The 15,130-nt window shown below is 36.8% G+C and overlaps 1 protein-coding gene across 1 annotated transcript; it reads left to right on the top strand.

Annotated features, from left to right (window-relative positions):
• The first annotated feature begins 2,915 nt into the window (after positions 1-2,915).
• On the top strand, positions 2,916-12,909 carry LOC100020922 (procathepsin L-like). The gene is made up of 8 exons (XM_007474710.3): positions 2,916-3,061; positions 3,599-3,780; positions 4,570-4,692; positions 7,689-7,838; positions 8,237-8,449; positions 8,943-9,105; positions 11,311-11,470; positions 11,976-12,909. The coding sequence occupies exons 2-8, from the start codon at positions 3,655-3,657 to the stop codon at positions 12,073-12,075; spliced, it is 1,035 nt and encodes a 344-aa protein (XP_007474772.1). The 5' UTR covers positions 2,916-3,061; positions 3,599-3,654; the 3' UTR covers positions 12,076-12,909.
• Positions 12,910-15,130: the final 2,221 nt, after the last annotated feature.

Below are 15,130 nucleotides of genomic sequence, written 5' to 3'. Positions count from 1 at the left end.
GTTTTTTCTCCATTTAACTTACACTGAATCTGTTAAATAAATTTAAAAAAAAAGAAGTTGGTAACATACTTATGGCAAATTCTATGGCAGGCATTTTTTAAAACTATTTATTACATTTAAATAGCTAGTTAGCTCCTTGTCCCCCCATTAGAGAAGATATCATTTGACAAAAAGATACCTGTACATATAAAACTGTGCCTCATATTTCAATTAATTAGTTCTTTTTCTGAAGGTGACATACCCAAGTCATTCTTCAAATAATATTTATGTTACTGTATATAATGTTCTCTTGGGTCTGCTCCTTTCACTCTTCATAATTTCATGTAGGTCTTTCCATGTTTTCACAAAATTAACCTGTCATTTCTTACAGTGCAGTAGTATTCTATTACAATCATATACCATTCACCAATTGATGGGCAGTCCTTCAATTTCTAGATCTTTGCCGCCAGAAATAGAGATGCTATAAATATTTTAGGACATATAGATTCTTTTTCTTTTTTTTTCTGATCACCTTAGGAAATAAGCCATTGCTACATCAAAAAGTATACACAGTTTTAAACTCTTGGGCCATAATTCCAGATTGCTTTCCAAAATGATTGGGGCAGTTCACAATCCCACCATGAGAGTTTTAGTGTCCCCATTTTTCCATATCCCCTCCAACATTTGTCATTTTTCCCTTTTATCATTTTATCCAATCTGATAGGTAAATGATATCTGAGTTGTTTTGTTTTGCATTTATCTAATCAATATTTTTAGCATGTTTCATATAGTTATAGTTTTGATTTTTTTATCCAAAAACTGTCTCTTCATATCTTTTGTCCACTCATCAATTCGGGGGAATGGCTCATGTTCCTATAAATTCGATGAAGTTCTCTATACATTTTAGATAGGTGATCTCTATCAGAGAAACTCTATAAATTTTTTTCCAATTTACTGATTTCCTTTTTGTCCCTTCTTTTTTTATTCAACCGTTACTAACTGTTTTAGGATAAATTACACACACACACACACACACACACACACACACACACACACACACATATATATATATATAGGTTTCAAGGCAGAGGAGCAATAAGGCCTGGGAAATTGGGGTTAAGTGATTTGCCCAAGAAGTCCAAAGCCAGGAAGTGTCTAAGGCCACATTTGAACCTAAGACTTCCCATTCCTAGGTCTGGCTCTTTATCCATTGAGCCACTTAGGTGCCCCATCAACTTGATTTAAAAAAAAAATACAAATTACCAGTAGCAAAAATGAAAAGAGTAAATTCAAAACCAATGAAGAGGAAATTAAAGCAATTATTAGGAATTATTTTGCTCAAATTACATGCTAATAAATGATAATATAAGTGAAATAAATATTCTGAAATATATCAATTGCCCTGATTAACATAACAGGAAATAGAATACTTAAACAATCCCACCTAACTGACACTTCTCTATTTTTTTTATCACAACCTTGCATTTTTTTTTAGGAATATATTATGAGCTAAACTGCAACAGCTTGTATTTGGATCATTCCTTTTGGGTCATGGGTTATGTATACAAAGGAGAAAACATGGATGGATGGAAGTTTTGGATCATTAAAAATAGATATGGAGGATTGTGAGATAAATATATATAAGGATATATATATATATATATATATATATATTATACACACATGTGTGTATGGGTGTATGGGTGTGGGTAGCTTTGTGCATGAGTATTGTTAGAGCCAAAAGATTGTCATCTTTGTATAGTGGAAAGCATCTTATAGAGATATGGTGGGAGAAAAAAGGCTTCTTCATTCAGAAGGATTTGCTTCTTCTATTCAAATGTGCAAGGAGTATGGGAATTGGTGACCTTACTTAATATTTAGTTCACCCACCCATGAGGAGCTAGACATAATTTTGACATATATGACTCTCTGGCACTCCACAAGAGAATTTTCTGTTTCCCTTCAGTTAGAAAGTTTAAACATGGAGCCATTTTCTGTCCACCTCAACAATACTACCTGACTGACTAGTGGGACATTTTCAGTGCTTCTTTTCCCTATTTCCTCAATTACTAAGCTTATCTTTGGGCTTACTGCCACACTTCAGGCTAGCAAATGACTATGCTCCCTTTAATCCCCCATTTTCATGGCTCCTGAGCTATATCACATTAATATAATTAATACTGAAAACTATTTCAATTGTTTCTTCTAAGCAAAAACCAAGCATAGGCTTCCCTGCTCCATAAACCTTGAAGTCTATTCAAGTACTTCTAAACTTGGTATCCTTTTATACTCAGTATCTTCACCAACTTCTCATTCTCTCAACATAGGAAGTATTGCAAGTGGGTAACTCATTAATATTAGATAGCAGTGAACATTCAGCCTATCATATTTCTTGGCAGACTATCATATAGAGGGATTTACCTAAAGGGGCCAAGAACCTTCCCTTGATTGGCTGATAGCTGCACTAGATGGGGGCCCTTTTACCAACCATCAAAAGAGCTTTCCATTCCATTACAAGCCTGGTAATTTCCCAAAAGTCACCTCTACCTTATCTGTCACAAGGGGTAGGAGTAATACCCCATAATCCCACCTAGGAATGACTAAGGGAGGGCAAAAATATATAGGGACCTCTGTTTAGGAGGTCCCATACAAACTTTCTGAACAAAAGCACCTAAACTTTCATCATGCAACTTGATTCAAAAAAGAAATAATATCTCATATTCCTTTTGGATCTATCCTCCACTCACCTATGAATATAGATAATCTCAGTCAATAATCAATCAGTAATTTCATCTTGAATTCCTGAAGGCCTGTAAAAGGAAGGGATTTCGTTTTTTCAGTCCCTTCCTGATAACCTAAGTCCTCAAGGGCAAACAACCTATAATCTTTCTGCAAGAGACTCAGCCCTGAGGCTGGTTAGGCTAAAAACTAGGTATAAATAGGATGAGGAATAGGTATGGAGCTAAATCCAAATGTGGAGCATGAATAGAGTTTGTGGGAAGAAAGAAATCAGATTTCTCAGCATTTCAACATCGAAAAGCTTTCCTCTCCATTCCCTTGTGACTACAGCTTTTTCTGTCAGGTGAGTTATGGTACAGCTTTGGTTCTCTTTGTAGTGGGGCTGAAGTCTGGAGGGAATAGCCAAGGACAAGAAGCAGAAGAAATATGCCAGTTATTTTGGAAAGGGTTTCCTTTGGGAGTAGTGCATGTGCAGTTCAGTTACTGCCCATGCTTTGTGTTATTCAATAGCAAGCTTTGCATATAAGAGGTTAAGGTATTAAAATGATATATAAATATTTGGATTCTGAAAGAAATAAAAATCTAGGAATAGTAGAGACATACTAGGCTTAGAATAGGAAAACAGACTAAGGAATAATGGAAAAGGTAACCAGATACTTAAGAAACACTGACCCACCCTTACATCCTGCACTCATCACTAGCTTTACTCTCTCAACTCTTTTGACTTTCAAGTGAACTAAAAATTGCATGAGACCTCTTCTCACTTATCCCACCATCCAAAGACATTAAACAAGAATGGGAAAGAAGAGAGAGGTTTTCATATGTTGTAAGGATGAAGTTAGACATTCTTGTAAAAAGTTTGTGAATGTTTTTGACATAGGTTCCAGCAGTAAGAAGAGTCTCTAACTGCTTTATTAGCAGCAAAAGGTTGCTGACATGAGGCGATTTCTTTGTCTGCTTTCCCTTTGCTGGGGACTTTCATATTGTTTGTCCCCCAAAAATGAGAAGCTGGATGCTGAATGGGAAGCATGGAAGACCACATATGGCAAGAACTATTCTGAGGTGGGTGATATCTCGTTTGTGAGAGTCCACTAGTTATAGATGGGAATGTGCACATTTCAAAGAACTGAATGAAGATATAGTTCCCCTGAAATTTGCCCTACTCAGACTTGCCCCACCCCATTGGAATATTGAGTTCAATTTCTGGTGACCAACTGGAGAATTCATATTCACAGAATGTATTTTGGCCATGAGATAGTGACTACCAAGAGGAAGAACCTCAAAATCATGACATATATTGCTTAGTTGAAGTTGCTTAGAAGTTAGAATAGAACCTATGGGTATCATAGGTGCCTTCTAGTATATGATAATATGGGAAAGCAATCCAACTTAGTTTACTTTTCTAAACAAGTAACTATCAGGAAAAATAAACCTTGAAGGTATAGATCTTCACTCTCTAATAAGGAGAAATTAACTATCAATCTGAAAGGTCACAAAGTGGATTGAGCTGTCCTGGCATGTATAACAAAGACCTCAAAGATAAAGTCAGCTGCTCAAAATATTTTAGAGAAAATTAATTTTAGTCTTTAGATTGAATTAGATGACACCTATGGGGGTTCCTCCTGGGTTTGGAATTGGGCTACCAGTGTTCCACATCTTAGAATTCCAAGTCCCAAAGCCATAGAGACCACTTGAAGGTGACTCAACTTTGTGTTGAGAGGCAATTTAGGTACCCCATAGGACTATGCTATAAGAGTCTAGATAATGTGATTAGACCCTCAGAACTTTAAGGCAAAGAGAGCTCTTGGCCAGCTATCCATTCTTATCATGTGGTTCTAAATTTTCCCATAGAAAGAGGAGTCTTTCAGGAGACAAGTGTGGGAGAAGAACCTGAAATTAATTAATGATCACAACCGTTTGTTTAAAGAAGGAAAGAAGAGCTACTTCATGGGAATGAATCAATTTGGAGACATGGTAGGCTCCTGGTAAATTCATTCATTTGTGAATACAATAGATATTTATCAAGTCCTTACTATGTGTCAGGAACTGGCTATGTGTTAAGGATACAAAAAGGCACAATACTGTTGTGGAATCCTATCCCACCTTTTATGACTTCATTTGGGTTGTCTTGGCAAAGATACTGGAAAGGTTTGCTATTTCCTTCTCAGCTCATTTTATGAATGAATGAACTAAGGCAAAAATGACTTACCCAGAGTCATAACTAGCTATTGTCTGAAGCTGGATTTAAGATCAGATCTTCCTAACTCCAGGCCAGGAACTCTTAATTACTGATTTTTGTAATTCCACTCAAAGAGGAAGAGATGGTAGGAGAGAGCTTCTAGTCCAAATGGGAGACAACATACAAACAATATATACAAAGTAAGTTATGTACAGGATAAATAGGAACTAACTAAAAGAGGGAAAGCCCTGGATTGAAGAGATGTTAAGGAAGTAAGTCTTTCTATAGAAGGCAGAATTTTAACTGAGATGTAAATGAAGACAAAGAGGTCAACAGCTAAATTGGAACAGAAGAGAGAGCATTCAAGGCACAACCAAAAAAAAAAAACAGAAAAAAATACCTGGAGCCAAGGTGTCAGAAGACTGGAAAGGGAAGAGAGGGGTAGGTTATGAAAAGCTCTGAATGCCAATCTGTGCATTTCATATTTGCTCCTGGAGTCAATAGAAAGAACTAAAGTTTATTGAATAGAGGCTGACATGATCAGATTTGCATTTCAGGAAAATTACCTTTTTGGTTGAATGCAAAACAGATTGGAGTGGGGAGAGACTTGAGGCAGGCAGACCCATAAGCAGGTTATTTAAATAGTTCAAGCATGAGGTGATGAGAGCTGACACCAGAAAGGGGATAATATCAGAGGAGAGAAGGGACATACACAAGAATGTTGCAAAGGTAAAGTCTCAAGCCTTGGAAAATATATGGTTATGGAGAAGAAGAGATAGTGAGGAATCCAATCCAAGATGACTCTTAGATTGCAATCCTGAAGGAATGGGAGTATGGTGTTTTCCTCTATAGTAATATAGAATTTGGGTGAAGGGAAGTTTATGTGAAAGATAATGAATCTGATTTGGACATCAGGAGTTTCAGACATCTAGTTTGAGAGTTCTAAAAAGCAATTGGAGATGAGAGATTGGAAGTCAGCAGAGAGATTAATATAGAAAAGCTGGATTTGAGAATCATCAGCACAGATGGAAATTAAATCCATGAAAATTGATGAAATGATGAACAAGTGAAGTAATATAGAGGGAGAAGAAAAGATGGCCTGGGGCAGAACACTGAGGGGCACATATCACTAGAGGGCATTATCTGGAGAAAGATACAGCAAAGAGACAGAGAAGAAATTATTTGATAGGTAGGAAGAAAACCAGGAGAGACTGGTATCCCAGAAACCTAGAGAAAAAAAGGATCCAGGAATGACCAACAGTGTCATAGGCTGCAGAGAAGTAAAGAATGATGATTGACAAAAAAAGCCATTGTATTTGGGAATTAAGAGATCATTAGCAACTTTGGAGAGACAGTTTGGGCAAATTGAGAAGCCTGGAGGACAGATTGTAAAGGGATAAGAAGACAGGAGGAAAAGTGGATGTACTTATTTTAGATAGTTTTTGAGTAATTTTGATAATGGCAGAAGAATAATGGGAAAATTATTATGAGGGATAGCAAGACCAAGTGAGGGTTTTTTAAGGACAGAGGAAACATAAACATGTTTATTGGCAATGGGAAATAAGCCAGTAGGCATAGCGAGATTGCAAATAAATGAAAGAGTAGGGAAGACAGAGAGGGCAATGTATTAGAAGAATTAAATGGAAGGCAATCACTTGAAAATGTAGAGAATTTAACCTTGGTAAGGAGTAAGGCCACTTCATAATATGAAACAAGAACAAAGAAAGAAAAAGTGTCAGAAAACATCTCAGTGTTGGGAGATGAATATGTTTTCTGTAAAATATGAAGTAAGATTCTCCAATAAGATAATGGAGATGTTGAGGAGCAATGGACAGTTTGAGGAAAGATGAAAAGAGTTAGGGAAACCACTGTGAAGAGTGGAAGAATGAGCAGTGAGTAGCTAGGTGAGGCTATGTAACATAATTTACAGTGGAACTTATCTGAATGGTTGTATGACTTACTCCAACTTCTTTAAGCAGCATGTATAATGAAGGGGGAGGTAATGAAGGGCAGGAGGGATTTAAGGCTGAGATTTGACTGAGTTTAATCAATGGGATTAGAGATTCAAGAGAGAACAGTATAGAGTGAAATTGGTTCACCAAGGAGTCAAGATGGGGAGGAGAAGAGAGAGTGGTCAGTGCAGAAGAGATGACCTAGAAGAGAACTTAGAGGTCAAGGGCTTGGAAATCATGGTAAAGATGGAAAAATATTCATTATATAAGAGAAATCAAAGGGAAAGGTGAAAAAACACTCAATTATGTTAAGATAAGGGGAGACGTCTTTAACACAAAAAACATATATTTGTGGGGAATTACAAAATTGAAGCCATAACCACCTTTGTGTCTGACTGACTGAGGAAAGGTGGGAGGAGTGAGAGGTAAATTGGTTGAGAGATTGAGTGGCTACCATAATTGAGGGAGCATCAGTATGTATGCTGAAATCCCTCAGTACAAGGATAGGAGCTGGGGAAGAGAAACAAATCCCAAGGCAGGTATCAAACTCATTTAGGAAGGAAGGGAAGTGATCTGGCAAGAGGGGTTGTCTGTATTCAGTAGTTACAGGGATTTTGACTAATTTTGAATAGCAGTAACAAAGAAAGAGAAGTTGCCAAATTGAGGCAGAGGAATGGGGAAGTGGCAATGGGGAATAAGGAACTCCACTACCTCTGCCAATGAGCAAAAGGAAATGAGTAAAGATACAGCCATAACCAGAAAGGGTGGTGAGGGAAGCTGTATCATCAAAACACTTTCACTCAACAAGGAACACTTTGCCCAACTTGCCTTTCTTTCAGACTGATAAAGAATTTGAGAGTAGACTGAATCTCCGTATTGCACCAGTAAGGACAAGGAGAAATTATACATTCAAGAGGAGAATTTATTATCGCCTTCCTAAATCTGTGGACTGGAGAACACATGGCTATGTGACCCCCATTAGAAACCAGGTACTATCTCTTATTCAATGTTACTCTTTGGAGTTTTACATTTCCTGAGGATATTTTCTTCTAGTGTTACCACCTATGGACATTTATGACAATCCCTCCTTGCAAGAATCAGGACCAGGAAACAGTGAAACTTCAACTGACTGATCACTGGACCTAGGATATTGACCTTCACAGTAGACGATTAGGCATGGAACATAAATCAGGGCAATTCTACTCAGGGATCAGAAAAAAACAAGAATCTCTTTCCTGGGACCTTACCACATCTTTTTGCTTCCCATGAATTCATTTGTTCTTCCAGCAGATATTGATCTGTTCTGTCATATTCAGAGTCTTGCACTAAGCTAAGCATTATAAGACTTTGAGTACAAAAATCTTTTAGGTCCTATCTTATCTTTCAGGGAGAATGCGGTGCCTGCTGGGCATTTAGTACAATTGGATCTCTGGAAGGTCAGCTCTTTCGGAAAACAGGCAGACTTGTGGAACTGAGTAAACAGATGCTGATTGACTGTTCTGGATACTATACCTGTATGGGAGGATCTCTCACTGGGGCTCTCGATTTCATCCGACGTTATGGAGTTGTCTCTGAACGCTGCTACCCTTATATGAACGGGGTAAATAAAGACACATCTGGCATTGCCATGGTCAAATTTGCCAAGGCTTGGGAGAGGTGAACTCAGGTCCTCAATCTTGTGGATAAGACTAAAGAGACTGAGTTGCTGATAAAGCCAATAAAAAGTTTATAGAGGGACTATTTCCTATAGCCAAGAATACTGTTATAATATATGATGGTAATAACACACACAAAAAAGAAAACCTGAAGAGAATTTGACAAGGATTGGGAGTCTGGCATTTTCTTTTAAATCTGACAAATCTGAAGTGAATGGACCAGTAATTAGGAAGCTCCTCTAATAAATAGGTGAAGTCTTATAGTTCTGCTTCCCACAGGCAGAACTTCCTGAAACTTGATATACTGGTTATGAAAGTAAGACCACAATCATCTATGTATAAAAGTTTGACTAGATACTGAGGTTTCCTCAGATCCCTAGTTAGTGTATTTCCATTAAAAACCTCTGCTGACTTCCTCCAATTAACTATCTCTTACAGCAAAATTGGTGGTGCTACAGGCGTCAGTGTCCATTTGTTCGAATCCGAGACTATGTGACACTCCCCTCTGGAGATGAACGAGCTCTGATGCAAGCTGTGGCAACTGTGGGACCAGTGGCAGTGGCGATTCATGCCCCACCATCCTTCCGCTACTATCAAGGAGGTATGAGATCAGCTGCCTATGGTGTCAATCAGATATGGTGTCAAAAAATTTAATGCCCAAATATGTCAGCCTGAGTTTAGTAATAAACACATTTATATAGCACCTACTATGTATCAGACACAGTGCTAAGTGCTATTTACAAACATTATCTTTCATTGATCATCGCAACAACACTGAGAGAAACAAATTGTTATCATTTCCATATTACTAATGAGGAAACTGAGGCAAATAGAAGTTAAGTGACTTGCACAAGGTCACACAGCTAGGAAGTGACTGTTTTAACTTATGTCTTCCTAACACCAGTCCTGGTGCTCTTTCTTTTTTATCTTAAATTTATTTATTTGTTTATGTTAAAATTTCCAGGTAACTGCATCCTTCCCTCAAAATTCCACAAGCTAGAGAAGCCATCATTTGACAAAAATATATATGTACATATAAAACTATATCTTTAGTTCTTTCTCTGGAGGTGGATATGCATGTCATTATTCAAACAATATTTCTGTTGCTGTATATAATGTTTTCTTGATTCTGTTTATTACATTCTTCATAATTTCATGTAGACGTTTCCATATTTTTAAGTTACTAGTTCATCATTTCTTATAGTACAGTTACATTCCATCACAATTATATGCCATAACTTTCTTAGCCATTCCCAAATGATGAGCATTCCCTCAATTTCCAGTTCTTTGCCACTACAGAGAGCATTATCAATGTTCTAGAACATATTCTTTTTCTTTTTCCCCTTATCACCTAAGGAAATAAACTTAATAATTGTATTTCTGGATCAAAACCTATATATAGTTTTATAACACGTGGGGCATAATTCCAGATTTCTCTCCAAAATGGTTGGATCAGTTTTCAGTTTCAACAACAGTGTATTAGTGTCCTCATTTTTCCACATATCCTCCATGTGTCATTTTTCCCTTTTTCCATTTTTGCCAATCTGATAGGTGTGAGATAATATTTCATAGTTGTTTTGTTTTGCATTTCTCTAATAAATAATGGTTTAGAACATTTTTCATATAGTTGCATGTAACTTTCATTTCTTCATCCAAAAATTATCTGTTCACATATTTTAACCATTTACTGATTAAGGGGAATAGCTCATATTCTTATATTTTTTACCAAGTCTCTATGTATTTTAGGTATGAGACCTCTCTGAGAAACTGTTCATAAAATTTTTTTCCCAATTAACTGACTTCCTTCTTTTTCTTAAGCCCTTATCATCTGTTTTAGAATTGATACAAAGTATTGATTCCAAGGCAGAAGAGTGGTAAGGACCAGTCAATCAGAGTTAAGTGACTTGCCCAGGAAGTCCACAGCTAGGAAGGCCAGATTTGAAACCAGGATCTCCTCTCTGCAGACATAGCTCTCTATTTACTCAGTCACTTACCTTCCTCCTACTGCTTTCCTTCTAATCATGGCTATATTTGTTTTATTTGTGCAAAATCTCTTAATGTATTCAAAGTTATATATTTTATATCTCACAAAACTTTCTATCTTTTGTTTATTCATAAAGTCTTATTCTATCCATAAATCTGATGGATAATGTTTCCTGTTCTAATTTCCTTATGATATCCCCATTCATGCCTAAGTTCTATGTCCATTTTTTATCTTATCTTGGTAAATAATGCAAGATATTGGTCTATATCTAGTTTCTGACAATTTTCCAATTTTCCCAATAATTTTTACCAAATACTTAATTCTTATTCCAAAAGCTCAAATCTTTACTTTTGCCAAACACAAGGTTATTATAATCCTATACAACTGTTTGTTGTATGTTGTTCTGTTCCACTAATCCACCTTTCTATTTCTTAGTCAGTATGAGATAGTTTTAATAATTGTTACTTTATAAAACAGTTTAAAATCTGATAAGTTAGATCAACTTCCTTTACATGTTTTTCATTAATTCATTTCATATTATTAACCTTTTGTTCTTCCAAATGAATTTTATTATTTCGTCTATATGAATAAATTTTTTTGGTAATTTAATTAGAATGACATTGAATAACTAGATTAGGCAGGAATGTCATTTTAATTATAATGGCTCTACCCACCCACGAACAATAAATAAATATTTCTCACAGTATTTAAATCTAACTTTATTTGTGTAAAAAGTACTTTATAATTATGATCATGCTTTTCCACTGAGCTACCTCATTGACTCAGAGATTTTTTTCTTTATTCAAACCTCACATTCTCTAGGACCTTACATTGAACCAAGATGCAGACTGAGTTACATGAGTAATATGAACCATGCTTTACTTGTGGTTGGATATGGACCTCTAGAAAGAAGCAAATATGAAGAATTTGGATTGCAAGCATACATGCATAAAGATAACAAATTCTGGATTGCTAAAAATAGGTACGGAAGAAGGAAGATGACAGAGATAGAATGAAAAGGAATGTCTCTTGAAAAGAGAATTCCTTATAGAGGGAGAAGGGGTAAAGTAGGCTCTTTTCCCTAATAGAACTGGCTAAATTTAAGAACTGGGGCCCTCATTTAGTTTTTTTCATCTAAACATAGACCCTGTGAGGTAGATCTTCATATCTCCTTAACAGAGCTAACTCATCTCTAATTTTTTTTATTGATACCAAGGAATTGATTCATTCTGAGTCTTCATAGTAAAATTTTGTTTCTCCAAAACTAGTCACAGGTTGGACATTGAACTATTCTCTCATCTTCCATGCACCTCAAGATTTTTCCAAAGCCTAGTTTTTTGCATGGGCTTCTTAGACTATCATATTCCCAAGAATGAAGATATAACTTCATAATGAATCTTCATAAATAATCACTTATATTTCTAAGGCTCATTTCCTGCCCACCTCTATGTACTAATCAAATTGTTTTGTTTCTTTTTCCCTTTCAGCTGGGGTGAGCAGTGGGGTGATAGAGGCTACATCTATATTCCAAAGGACAGATACAACCAGTGTGGTATTGCTAGCAACGCCAACTATCCTATTCTGTAACCAGATGGAGAGATTAGTTCCTGTTGTTGGAATCTGGGACCCATAGAAGAAAAAATCCTCTTCCATAAACATTCAGCAGAGATATAAGAGCCTGATACCTCTTATCAGCAGAGAAGATAGAAATCAAGAAGGAAAATAAAAATATACCCTCTCTAAGAAAGCCAATATGGGAATTTGTTCCCTTTGACTATGAATGTTTTCATAAAACTTTTCTTTGTTTCATATCTGATAGGAGTGGGAGGCAAAGAAGATTATTGGTTAGTTAAGACAAAAGAAAAATTAAAGAAAAAAGAATCATTGGATCTTTTTTTTTTTATTCAGTGACTATGATAACAGAAAAACAATTGATTATATATTTAGAAATCGATCCATTTGTCAGTTACTAAGCACTGGGGGGTAGAAAGGAAAGCAAAAGTCATTCCCTCTCCTCAAGGAGCTTGAAATAAAGTAGGGAGACACATACAAACAAGCTATACAGGTTAATTTTAAAATTAGGGGAGTTAGAAGGAAGGCATTAGAATTGAGGGGTTATAAAGAACACATCCAGATGTGTTCTAGCCAGAGCAGAGGACAGCAGAATTGTCATCTGGCTAGTGCTTGAGATGAGATGTTTCAAAGCAGTTTCAGATCACATTTCTTTTTTTGGTATTATTAGTCATATTGTTGATTTGTATAGAGCTGATAAATAATCCATTAAACTCCCCAGGTATCTTTTAGACGAATTATCCTGCCATGCTTCTCACATCTCAGAATTATGAAGTTTATTTACTTCCTGAACATATTCAGACTTTATATTTATCTCTATGAAATTTTATCATGTTAGATTTGGATATATTCATTATAGGACAATGCATATGTTTGCATTTGTCTTCCCTTTTATACTTTTTCTTCAATCCTCTGTACATTTCTTTTCAAGTTTAAATTAGCTGAGTTCCCTTGAATTCACAATACACTTTTTAAAAGTAATTACCTTCCGAATTTTATTCTTGAAAGACTACAATACTTCATTGCTTAAATTTCACAATAGGATTTTAATCTATGTCATGCTGTCTGTCCTTTTTCTGGTCACTGACATTTGCTTTCCCCAGTATTAAGAGTATGAGAATCAATAACCTCTGTTAGAAATTCTAAGATGGAATTAATATATTAGTTGATTTACTTTGGGAAAATAGAAAACTCTAGCAGTATGAAGACAACATGACATGGTCAAAGATGGCATGGGCATTGTACCTGCAAAACTATAGAAGTGTTTCAGGCAAACTATGATCAGGGAAATTCCTTTGCTCCCTTCTATCCTTGTGACTCCTAACCCAAAACATCTCATAATTCCTATAAGACCCTGAGAGAATGGATCTCCTTGCACCATCCTTTAGATGTGAGATGGACAGAGAGATATATACCTCCTTGCTTCCATCAAGTTATATCTCAGATATCCATCTGTCCTCTAAACTATGAGGGTCATCCCCTATGTCTTCAGGCAAACCTTACCCCACCCCACAACCACCACAGGCACCCTTCCTGAACCCTGAGGGTTTCCACAAGTCCCCCAAAACAAAAAGATGCAGAAAAGTAGAGGACTTCACCACATGGTACCTATCAACAGGAAAATTATACTTTCTACTTCCTGGATTCTAGGGATTCAGAACCATCATTTCCCAGCATCTTTCTGCTACTTTTGCCAATATTCCCCAACCTGCTCGATCCTAGCATTGCCTAGACATATTCTTTTTTTTCTTTGTCCTTCTTTTGTATTTTAGAACTCTCACTGTCATTCATACATTTCCCTTCTCAAGCTAGGTCTAATTTAGGCGGTCCAGTGGTCCAGACTAAGGATTGACATGAAATAAAAAAACTTGTAGATCATCTAGCATTTAACAAAAAAGAAGATCACTTAAGAATAACATGGAAGGATATTCAACCAGGATACATACAGTACTGTTTCAGGCAGATGCAATCCTTTTCATCTCCATGTAAAAATGTATCTTCATCAGGAGTATGTTGATTCACCCAGTAGTATGATATGTGTTAAATCAGAGACTTCTCCTGGACAAGGTTTGGGTGACTAGAAGCTGAGTTAACATCAGAAGCCCTGGTGTCCTGGACCTATAACTTCATCAAGATGGCTTCCTTGACTTTTAGATGAAAACTAGAACAGTTTATATGGCAGGAACCTAGTTCATATTATGCTTCTCATATTCAACCTGCTTTGTGACAGGATACTAAAGGTCCTCTAGACCAGTGATGGTGAACATATGGGGCATGGGCCAAAGATGGTATGCAGGGAGCTCTCTGTGGGCAAGCACAGTACCCACCCCCACCCCAAGTTTGTTACTAGAAAGGCAGAGAGACTCAGGCAGAGCTACTCCTCTCTCTCCACCTGATGACATTTTGTCATATCACCCACCTTTTGCCCAGTAGCCCAATGGGAGCTCTTTCTCCCTCACATGTATAGGGTAAGGTTGTGATTTTAACTGAGAATTAAGGGAAGACAAAGAGGTCATTAGTCAAGTAGGAACAAAAGAAAGATTATTCTAGGCATGATAGACAACCAGAGAAAAAATTTGGAGTCGAGATGTCTTGTCTTTTTCATGGAGCAATCTTGAGGCCAGTGTCACTGGATCAAAGAGCACCTTGTGAAGGGAGTAAGGTGTCAGAAGACTGGAAAATGTAGGAGGGGCTAGGTTATAAAGGGCTTTGAATGCCATCTAGAACACTTTATATTTGCTCCTGAAGGCAATAGAAAAACATTAGATTTTATTGAGGCTGAAGTGATCAGATCTGGGTTTTAGGAAAATCTTCCTGTTGTCTGAATGGAGGATGGATTGGAGTGGGAAAAGACCTGAGTAGGGCAGGCCTTCCCACCAGCAGTATTGCAAAAGAGTACAGTTGTGAGGTAAGGCTCAATACCAAGGTGAGAGTAGTATCAGGGGAATAGAGGGTGTATTCCAGAGATACTACAAAGGAGAAATCTCAGCCCTTAGCAAACATCTGGTTATGGGAAGTGAGATAATGAGGAATCCAGCATGATTTCTAAATGGTTAGCCTGGAGGCCTGG

Source organism: Monodelphis domestica, chromosome 1, assembly GCF_027887165.1.
Source record: "Monodelphis domestica isolate mMonDom1 chromosome 1, mMonDom1.pri, whole genome shotgun sequence".
NCBI classification, from domain to species: domain Eukaryota; kingdom Metazoa; phylum Chordata; class Mammalia; order Didelphimorphia; family Didelphidae; genus Monodelphis; species Monodelphis domestica.
The sequence above is the reverse complement of the archived record's forward strand: the minus strand, read 5'-3'. Positions and strand labels throughout refer to the sequence as shown.

Bases quoted from the DNA above. Each gene is read 5' to 3' on its own strand.
- LOC100020922 (XM_007474710.3), top strand. From the start codon at position 3,655: ATGAGGCGATTTCTTTGTCTGCTTTCCCTTTGCTGGGGACTTTCATAT. The intron at 4,693-7,688 runs GTAGGCTCCTGG...CCTTTCTTTCAG, and splicing joins TGAATCAATTTGGAGACATG to ACTGATAAAGAATTTGAGAG. The intron at 9,106-11,310 runs GTATGAGATCAG...CACATTCTCTAG, and splicing joins CTTCCGCTACTATCAAGGAG to GACCTTACATTGAACCAAGA.